This window comes from Fundulus heteroclitus, unplaced genomic scaffold (assembly GCF_011125445.2).
Source record: "Fundulus heteroclitus isolate FHET01 unplaced genomic scaffold, MU-UCD_Fhet_4.1 scaffold_36, whole genome shotgun sequence".
Taxonomy (NCBI): Eukaryota; Metazoa; Chordata; class Actinopteri; order Cyprinodontiformes; family Fundulidae; genus Fundulus; species Fundulus heteroclitus.
Window position 1 is genome coordinate 2,639,175 of NW_023396770.1, and position 10,628 is coordinate 2,649,802.

Here is a 10,628-nt window from a genome sequence, read left to right on the forward strand (position 1 = left end):
TATACATTGTACAATGTGATGGGCCAAACCCATGGCCACACCTTAAAAGTCGGTACCACACATGCACCTTCACCTTTTTATTTACTAATCAGTATACGTACACTTTAGTTTGCAATAAAACTTTGTTCTTAGTTTAATTAATTGTTTTCTATTTGTAAGCTTGCACATTTAGTTCACTTATGTACTTATAGCCACTTATCCATATTTTCTTTGTGTTTTTGTCACTAATCTTTGTTTCTTACCGTACATGGTGCCGGGGAGTTTGGCCAGACAAAAGATGGCTGCCAAAGCTCAGATCTCCTAAATACAGGGAGGGGAAATTGGACTGTTCTGCCAGCTGTTGCTGGAATGGGGAATTAGTATTGTCTATTTTTATTTTTTGTTAATTTCATTTAGGGCTTGTATTTAGAGGTTGGTGTGTTTTCATTTTTCTTAGATTAGTTTATTGCCAAACTTAACTGTACTGCTTTGTTGTGTAATTTATGATTGTTTGATTGGTTTCATCACCTCTATTGTGTTAATGGTCTGATCAGCCAGTGTAAATATACCCTTGTCTGTCATTTCTTTGAGAGGTCAGTTATATTTGGTTGTGCAGTCAGTTTGTTTGGGCACAGTTTGGCTTGAGTTAAATTGTGTCCCTTTTTATCTCTTTTATGGCTCTGGAACCCACAGTTTTTGTAAATTTGGCTTTTTGGGTTACAAATAAAAAACCCAACTGTTGAATTAACACGTGACTCCTCGAGCATCTTGCCTCAGTCCCTCATATACAGTTGTAATTATTTAAAGCTGTTCCATTCAAAGGGCTTTAAGCAGAAGGTTGGTCTGAAGCTGCTGAACGCAACGACAGGAAGCCTCCGGTCCACAAACCAAAACTGGGATAAACGGGTTCAGTGAACGAGGCGCTGAAGGTGTGGAGGTGGATCAGTGCCTCGGAGGAGGCGATGTAGAACGAGAGGGTTCCTGCAGGGTGGTCCAGAAACACGCCGATCCTCTGGGAGGTAGCGGGAGTCAGGATGCTGGTTTCTCTGTTAACGTGCCAGGCAGAGAAACCAAAGACGTCAGAGCACTCCAGAGTCCAGGACTGATCATTCCTCCCAAACCGGCACTCGTTATTCGTTCCCCTTCGTTTGATCCCTTTGTAGCTGGCGGAGATGAGAACGCTTCCCTTCCACTCCACCTCCCAGTAGCAGCGGCCGGTCACGCCGTTTCTGCACATCAGCTGCCAGCATTGTTGGAATCGGTTTGGGTGGTCGGCGTACGGCTGCTCGACCTCCGTCAGCCTGACCTGCGTGTTGCTGTCAGACAGTCTCAGCTTTCTGTTGACTGAATACGTGTCCACCTCCAGCTCACACAGATCTGACGGACAGACATTTTTATTCCCCATTAGCACCTATATACAAAATATACTGGTGCTGCAAATTATATGAAAACAAAACAAATTCCTTCTTTATATTTAGAGCCAATTTAAAGTAAATATGAAATTATGGAACAATTCATTTGTTTGTGACCAAGTTGATAATCAATAATATTAATTTATTATTAAGAGAAAATTAGCATTTTAGCATTTGATTCTTTTCTCTACAATGCTCTTTGAAGAAGAAAGGTTTTTGTGTTTTTCTTTTGTTTCCGTGTAAAGCACTTAGAGTTGAGTTGAATGATGCTATATAATATTTCTGAATACTGTAAAATGTAATCACAGCAAATATGGATAACTGAGACAAAATGGATGTAAATACTGTAAAAAAGATTAAGTAACAGAACTGATGCACAATTATTGTAAGTTAAGGGATAGATATCAGAAGATTTCTCTCTGCAGCTTTTCATTCAAGATGCATTGATTTGCTAGTGTTGTGTATGAATTTTAAAGTTATTTTTGAAATAAATAAATAAAATAAAATAAAAAACTATATAAAAAAGGGGGTTTGTCAAACTTACACTTTCTAAAATCTGGTTTTAACCTGTTCTCTCCATCATGATCCAACCTGCAGAAAAAAAAGATTTTTTTTTATACTTTATACTTTTTAAGCATTGAATGAAGCATCTATGTAGGTACTGTAAAAGCTTTGAGATAGAGGTACATCATTTTATTCAGATTCTGTATTGCAAATACTCTCAGTGTTCATAAAAAAGAACCAATTATTCAAGAAATCTAGTTTTGGAGGAAAGCGTTAAATGAGAGAGAATTGGCCACTTTTAGCAGAACTGGCATGGAAATCTGTTGTAGGTTTCATTTCATCCATGAATATTTTTTCTTAACCTTTCACAACAAGAAATCTTAATAGAGATCTGATTAGGAAGGTTTCTCTGTTAATACCTAAGGGTGGCCAGTTTCCAAAGCGGACCCTTCTGCTCAGAAGACAGCATTTGCTTCCCCAGGAGTCCTGGATAGTTGTAGCTCAGGTCCAGCTCTATCAGATACGAGTGGTTGGAGGTCAGAGCCGATGCCAGATAAGCACAACCTTTCCCAGTCACCAGACAGCCTGACAATCTGAAGTTTAAGGGGAAAAACTATAAATCCCAGAATAAAGATAGAAATAGAAAAGTGATGAAGGATCGGTTTTGCCTGACCTGAGAGTTTCCAGCTTGCAGTGTGGACTCCCCAGGCCGTTGGATAGCTGCTGCACTCCTGCATCTCTCAGGTTGTTGTTGCTCAGGTCCAGGACTCTCAGTCTGGATGTCTTGGTGCTGAGCGCCTTAGAAATCGACTCACAGCTCCTTTCTGAGAGCTCACATCCACAGAGTCTGGAAAAAACATAATAAAACAGGATGAATCCACTGTGGAGAGTTCACTGACCGCAGTTATTTAAATGTTATTTTTCCAGTTTTATTTTGAATGGCACTTATTTTCAGCCAGTCGGTGCTAGGTATGTGCTCATATTTATTCTGTGTATTACATTTATGAAAACAAAGTAAACCTTGGATGAACATGAAAGAAAAATACAATAAACGATAGATCCTGTCACCATTAGTGGTAAATACAATAGGCCCATTGACATGAAATTCACACCATATGCAGGTGACAAGCTAGGAACGGTTAAAAATAATAATCAGAAGAATTAATCTACAGTAAAAGACATGAAAACATGAAATTAGCCTGGTTGTTTTTCCATGAAAAAACTTCAATGGCTTCTATGCCAACCCACTGCACACTGTGGATGAAAACACGTTAAATTACATTTAAGAGTGAGCTTCATAACAAATGAACAAATTAGCAAAATGCAACGTAGTCTCATCAGATGAGAACAATTCTGAACTATGGAGTAGAGATGCACCAATCCAGTTTTTTTCTATCCAATCCGATGCGATACCTGGGCTGAGCACATCAGCCGATACCTGACACCGAGCCGATACTCCTGTTGAACGAATGAACCGTATACCTTGCCATGTTTGTGGAGATGAATTTACCAACCTCACCACTACAGCTCATAATTTCCGCGTTGCAGATGTTGCAGTCGTACTTGTTGGCGTATCAAGTACAAAATTTTTCCAGATAGCAGACTTGGCTCGGTCCGGCTCGTGCTCCATGTTGCTCTGTGTTCACTCACCGCTAGCGGCTGTGCGTTATGACATAACCGGCGTTGCAAACATAGAAAAGAAGTGACAAAATTGTTGTAACTGTATTGCTGTGTATGACATTAATAATAAAAAAGAAATGACTGGATCAGAATGCTGAATAGGCATCATTCATCCGATATCCTATCCTATACTTAGTCAACATCGGAGCCGATATCCGATCCGGGTATCAGATCGTGCATCTCTACTATTAAGTTAACACACCGTGACAGGAGAAATGTGCCAGGAGACTCCATTAGGAAACTGAAGATGAAGCAAATTTGGATTTTTCTGCGAGAACGGCCCCAAGTAGAGCAGCCAAGGAAAGTCTCAGCTGGTTTCAGAGAAAGGAAGCAAAGCTGCTGCAATGCTGCAGCCAGTAGCCTGACCTGATCTTGGGAGCATTACATATATTTCAGTATGCATGCTGAATATTTAGTCCCTTTTTCATTTTTGCTTTATTTCCACTTGTGGAAAACGGGTTTTGATTTCTTGGTATATGTGCATGACTTATCTGGTGTGAGTTTCATAACAATAGGCCAGCTGATGGGATTAATATTGGTCTGGATCTTGATAATGATCTCCACACAAAAGGTTTAAAGCACTGGATAACTCCTGGAAGTCTGCATGATAAAATCAACACGAACATAACCGTCTCCACGCCACAGTGTTTGTCTTCCAGTCCGAAGGAGAGCAGCTTCACTCCTGAATCTCCGAGGCTGTTGTTGGTCAAGTTCAGTGATCTGAGGTTGCAGGACGGCGAGCTGAGCACCAAACCCAGGACTTCACAGCTTTGCTCTGAGAGGTCACAGCCTGCCAAACTGTAAAACACAATGTTTGAATCATTTTATTCTATACAGATAGATTTAATTGGTCGTGTTGCTCTCAGATGTGTAAGCTATCTTTGTTTTTGACATTTCTGCTTTTTGTTGCACGTTTTTATATTTTTACTTTATTAACTTGATCTTCAGCTGATCCAAATTGCTGCAGCGAGAGTTCTGATAAAAATCAACCAGAGGGATCATATTTCTCCAATTTTTGCATCCCTTCATTGACTTCCTGTTAAATCAAGAATAGAATTTAAAATTCTTCTTCTAACGTATAAAGCCCTTCATAATCAAGCTCCATCATATATCAGAGCTCTGATTACCCCGTATGTTCCTAACAGAGCACTTCGCTCTCAGACTGCAGGTCTGCTGGTGGTTCCTAGAGTCTCTAAAAGTAGAATGGGAGGCAGATCCTTTAGCTATCAGGCTCCTCTCCTGTGGAACCAACTCCCAGTTTTGGTCCGTGAGGCAGACACCCCGTCTACTTTTAAGACTAATCTTAAAACTTTCCTTTGTGACAAAGCTTCTAGTCAGAGTGGCTCATGTTACCCTGAGCTACCTCTATAGTTATGCTGCTATAGGCTTAGGCTGCTGGAGGACATCAGGGTCTATTTCTCTCTCTCTGCTGAGTTCTCCTACTGCTCTCCAATCTGCATTGTTTGTTGTTATTTCAGCTTTTAACTTTTTGTTCTCTGTCTTTTTTCTCTTCATAGAAGGTACACCTGGTCTGGCGCTCTGTTAGCTGTGACATCATCAGGGGAGGCAGATCATCCTCTATCACCATCTAACATAGAAAGTACTCCTGGGTCAATGTGAGCTTCTGTGCTTTCTGTGTCTCTGCTCTGTCTTCTCTAACATAGAAAGTACCCCTGGGTCAATGTGAGCTTCTGTGCTTTCTGTGTCTCTGCTCTGTCTTCTCTAACATAGAAAATACTCCTGGGTCAATGTGAGCTTCTGAGCTTTCTGTGTCTCTGCTCTGTCTTCTCTAAGCCCCAGTGGGTGGAGGCAGATGAGCGTTCACACTGAGCCTGGTTCTGGTTCTGCTGGAGGTTCTCCTCCCTGTTAAAGGGGAGTTTTCCTCTCCACTGTCGCTTCATGCATGCTCAGTATGAGGGATTGCTGCAAAGCCATCAGCAATGCAGACGACTGTCCACTGTGGCTCTACGCTCTTTCAGGAGGAGTGAATGCTGCTTGGAGAGACTTGATGCAACCTGCTGGGTTTCCTTAGAGAGGAAACTTTCTCACCAACCTGGAGGATCTGATGGAGTCTGACTTTGGAAAGAGCCTTGAGATGATGTGTGTTGTGAATTGGAGCTATATATATATAAAACCGAATTGAAAATGTTAATTGAATTAATACAACTTTTTTTGAAACAATTGCTTGATGTGCTTCTCTTACCTGAGGGTTTCCAGTCTACAGTACGGACTCATGAGTCCGTCGGAAAGCTGCTGCAACCCTGCGTCCTGCAGGTTGTTGTAATTCAAAACCAAAGTCTTGAGCCTGGAGCTCTTTGAGCTGAGAAACGAGGAAAGAGTCTCGCAGCTTTTCTGTGACAGGTCGCAGTCAGCTAACCTGAAAAACAAACACAGCGGTGAGATATCTCGGGTCTTATGTATATATCACTTTAGTAATTTCATGTTTCGTACTGACGACCGTCATACCTCAGAGATTCCAGCTTACATTGACGGCCCAGCGTCCCAGAAGACAAGGCTTTCAGCCCAGCGTCCTCCAGGTTGTTGTTGCTCAGGTCGACTTCTTTCAGACAGCAAGACTGGGAGCTGAGCACTGAAGATAAACCTTCACAGCTTTTCCCTGAGAGGCTGCAGTTGTTAAGCCTGGAAAACAATTTACCGTACATAAAACTCAGAAAGCTTCTCAGAGTGCCTTGTGAGAATGATGGTATTCGTCGGTGTGATTCCTGCCACCTACAGAGCTTTGCTGGAGGCTTTGACCACTGGCAGCAGCATCAGCAGGGCGTCCTCTGAAGCGCAGTATTTCTTCAGATGAAACACGTTCAGATCTTCCTCTGACGACAGTAGGATGAAGATCAGAGCTGACCACTGAGCCGGAGACAGCTTCCGGGTGCTGAGACTCCCTGACCTCAGGTACTGCTGGATTTCCTCCGTCAGAGAACGATCGTTCAGTTCATTCAGACAGTGGAAGAGATTGATGCTTTTCTCCGCAGACAGGTTCTCGCCGATCTTCTTCTTGATGTACTCGGCCGTTTCCTGGTTGGTTTGGGAGCTGCACGCCGTTTGTGTCTGCAGCCCACGAAGCAGCGTTTGGTTGGACGGCAGCGAAAGACCCAGGAGCATACGGAGGACTAAGTCAAGGTGGCCATTTGGACTTTGCAATGCCTTGTCTACAGCGATCTGGTGCAGTTTCTTTACATTGGGTTTGGTTTTAAAGACTTTAGACACCCTTTGTGGCATTTGATTGTTGTCTAGCAGATTTATACCGGAGTTCATGAAGGTCAGATGGATGTAGAGAGCCGCTAGAAACTCCTGAACACTCAGATGGATGAAGCAGAACAACCTATCCTGGTAAATCCCTCTCTCCTCTTTAAAGATCTGTGTGAAAACTCCTGAATATACAGAAGCTGCTCTGATATCAATGCCAGACCCTTTCAGGTCTGATTCGTAGAAGATCAGGTTTCCTTTCCGTAGCTGATCAAAAGCCAGCTTTCCCAGAGACTGGATCATCTGCCTGCTCTCTGGACTCCAGGTTAAGTCGCTCCCCACTCCCCCGTCATACTTCACCTCCTTCACTTTGGTTTGAACGAGCAGGAAGTGCATGTATAACTCAGTCAGGCTCTTGGGCAGCTCTCTTTCCTGGCAGGTTTTTAAGACATATTCCAGAACGGTGGCGTTGATCCAGCAGAAGACAGGGATGTGGCACATGATGAAGAGGTTTGGTGACGTCTTCATGTGGGAGATGATCCTGCCGGCTTGCTTCTGGTCTATGAACCTCTTCCTGAAGTACTCCTCCTTCTGCAGATCTGTGAAGCCTTTGACTTCTGTGACTGTGTCCACACACTCAGGGGGGATCTGACTGGCTGCTGCGGGTCTGGTGGTTATCCAGAGGCGTGCGGACGGAAGCAGTTTCCCTCCAATCAGGTTTGTCAGCAGTACGTCCAGAGAGGCGGACTCGGTGATATCAGTCAGGATCTCGTTGTTCTGGAAGTCCAGGGGAAGACGGCACTCGTCCAGACCATCGAAGATGAAGAGAACCGGGAATTTTTCAAATCTGCAGATTTTTGCTTCTTTGCATACATGAAAAAAGTGATGGACAAGTTCAACCAAACTGAACCGTTTCTCTTTCAGCAAATTCAGCTCTCTGAAGGCGAAGGGGAATATGAACAGGATGTCCTGATTGGTTTTGCTTTCAGCCCAGTCGAGAGTGAACTTTTGTGTTAGGACTGTTTTACCAATGCCAGCAACTCCCTTGGTCATCACCGTTCTGATTGGTTTGTCCTTTCCAGGTGAACGTTTGAAGATATTTTCCTGTTTAATGGTGTTTTCTTGCACGTGTCGTCTCCTTGATGCTGCTTCGATCTTCATGACCTCATGTTCATCATGAGCCTCTCCAGTCCCCCCCTCGGTGATGTAGAGCTCCGTGTAGATCTGGTTGAGAAGTGTTGGGTTTCCTGCCTTAGCGAGGCCCTCAAACACGCAGCAGAATCGTTTCCTCAAGTTAGACTTTAGCTTCTGCGTGCATTCTGTCACGCAAGTTCCTGCAGTTAGAGAAAGTCAATGAGATGATTAGCAGATTTGCTAAAAGCAACATATGAGTAGATGTTTCTGGCAGTTTCCAGTTTGGAACAAATTATGGTTCAGATGTACATGTCTTCATTGTGTAGAAACATAAACTCTGAAAGGAAATCAGTGAAATTGTCTTACTGTTCCATAGAATATCGGCCAGGTCATCTTTTCTCATTCTTCTCAGGAAGTCGAGTGCAAGTTTTAGAAACGTCTCCCTGCCGCTTTTCGCCTGTTCGTGGTCTTCAGTGTCTCTCGTATCTTCTTTCTCCTGTTTTTCTAAAGTTTCTGAGTAATCAGAACTCAGAATCGTCTGAAACTTCTGCAGCTCTGTCTTCATAAATGTCGTAAGGTTTTCTTCAAGCAACTGGAACAGACAGATGTTGAATTTTCTTTTTGGAAATTACGCAGACTATTGAACATAATTCACTCGAATTTAACAGGGAAATCTCAAGCAATAGTCTTAACAATGGATGCACAAAAAGCCTTGGACTTGATTGAATTTGTTTGAAGTACTGTCTAGATTTGAATCTGGCCCAGATTTTATATATTGGGTCAGAACAATTCACTCGACACCAACATCTTATGTTATTTCAAAAAACTTTTCATCTGCCCAATTCAACCTGCATCAAAGCGTAAGACGGAGTGACTGTTAGGCTTAGCACCTAAATACATGACAGACTTGTTATCAGTGCATCAACCCTCCAGACCACTGAGGTCTTCTGGCTCCAGCCAAACTAAAGGCGGAACTAAACATGGAGAAGCAGCATTTAGTTTTTATGCTCCTCTAATCTTGAACAAACTTCCAGAAAACTGTAAAAGTGCTGAAACCCTGAGTTCCTTTAAATTAATGTTAAAGTTTAAGTCCAAATTGTCTTATTCTGTATCTGACCTACTGCTACTATTCTGATGCAATGTGCTTTCCTCTGTAATGCATTTATTTCCATGTTTTTTTTTTTGTTCTGTTCATGTTCACCACTTTGAATCGTCTTGTTACTGAAAAGTGCTTTAGAAATAAACCTGCCTTGCCTCGTTTTTCCCCTTTAATATTTTATCTAGCTTTATAACCACTTGCAATGGGGATAATAAATAATCCCTTTTATAAAAGAGATTAATATAGGCCCGACAAAGTGTCTTGTATCACTATATGCTGATGATATGCTAATCGCCCTAAGTGTCTTTTGCAAAATATGATGAGATTTGGGTCCATTTAAGGTTTTAACATTAACTGGTACAAAAGTGAACTAAGGAACTACGGGAACGATAGAGCAATGCATGTTCCCTTAAAGTGGTACATGATAGCATCACATATGTAGGGCTGAAAATGACAAAAAGTGTTTTTTTGTTGTTTTTATTTGAGCAGATCTGACCACACATTCTCGTCACTAGGAAGGTATGAATGGGGCATGATTCTGCATGCATGTGTGAGTGGGAATGTACTGGAGAGGTTGTTATGGGGATTTCATCTGTATATGAAAATACTGTATGTTTCTTTTTTGTGTTCTGGAGAAATAAAAGTTTTTTTTAAAAAAATACAGCTTTGCAAAACTATATTTAAGAAAGTTGTTCTAGTGAGAGTCTTCCCTTTTCTGTTAAGGCGATCGTGTTTTTTTTTTTTTTTTTTTTTTTACCTTAAATACAGACTCCAGTTCTCTTTGGTAATCTTTGGCAGATTGGTCACTGAGCTCATCTGAGATCTCTTGGCTAGCACTGCCAAAAAAAAAGAAATGTAGATTTAAAATAAAGTCATTTGAACCACAATGTGATCTTTTCTGGAAACTATACTCTTGTTTTTACCTGTGATGAAAAGTTTGAGCTCTGTCTTTAAAATCTACTTTATTATCCATGGAAAGATTACTCTTTAAGGAAGAGCAGGGTACAGGGGAACTTGGTGCTTTTGAACATACTCTGTATGGGTCACAATAAAATACGATTTGTTAAAAAATGTATCAGACATCCTAAAATCCATCAAGCAAAGGTTAACAAAGATGTAAGCCTTGACTTATTTGTTGGCCCTTCAAAGAAATCACCGTCTATACTCTTATGAGCTCGTCTGAGCTACACGTCCTCTAGAGGAAACCCAGAGTAATGTTGATTTTTCTTTTACATTTAAATTAAATAGAATTGTACTAAATATAAATCAAATGTGATTTTACTTTCACTGCAAAAGGGGAACTAAAAGTAAGTAAAAAAAATTGAGATGAGTATATTTGTCCTTGATTTGAGCAAACAAGTTTAAATGATCTGCAAATGGAATACGATTTTTGCACTTAAAATCATCAGCAAATCATCATCGTCATCTTATTTCAAGTGAAGTATATCTAATTATCTTATTTTAAGGGTAAAAATACCTATTCTATTGGCAGATAATCTTATTTACCTGTTCAAATCAAGGACAAATACACTAATTTCAAGAAAATTTGGCTTACTTTTACTTCCCTTTTTGTAGTTTTTCATATCTGATGTGACTTTCTCTGTTAGGGCAAAACA

The 10,628-nt window shown here is 41.2% G+C and overlaps 1 protein-coding gene across 1 annotated transcript; it reads right to left on the reverse strand.

The window, feature by feature from the left end:
- Window positions 1-369: 369 nt before the first annotated feature.
- Window positions 370-10,087, reverse strand: LOC105918689 (NACHT, LRR and PYD domains-containing protein 3). Its single transcript, XM_021311295.2, has 11 exons — window positions 9,936-10,087; window positions 9,770-9,848; window positions 8,280-8,505; window positions 6,310-8,113; window positions 6,042-6,215; window positions 5,779-5,952; window positions 4,200-4,373; window positions 2,569-2,742; window positions 2,315-2,488; window positions 1,936-1,982; window positions 370-1,356 (listed from the first exon to the last, which is right to left on the reverse strand). The coding sequence occupies exons 1-11, from the start codon at window positions 9,983-9,985 to the stop codon at window positions 806-808; spliced, it is 3,627 nt and encodes a 1,208-aa protein (XP_021166970.2). The 5' UTR covers window positions 9,986-10,087; the 3' UTR covers window positions 370-805.
- Between the last annotated feature and the right edge of the window lie 541 nt (window positions 10,088-10,628).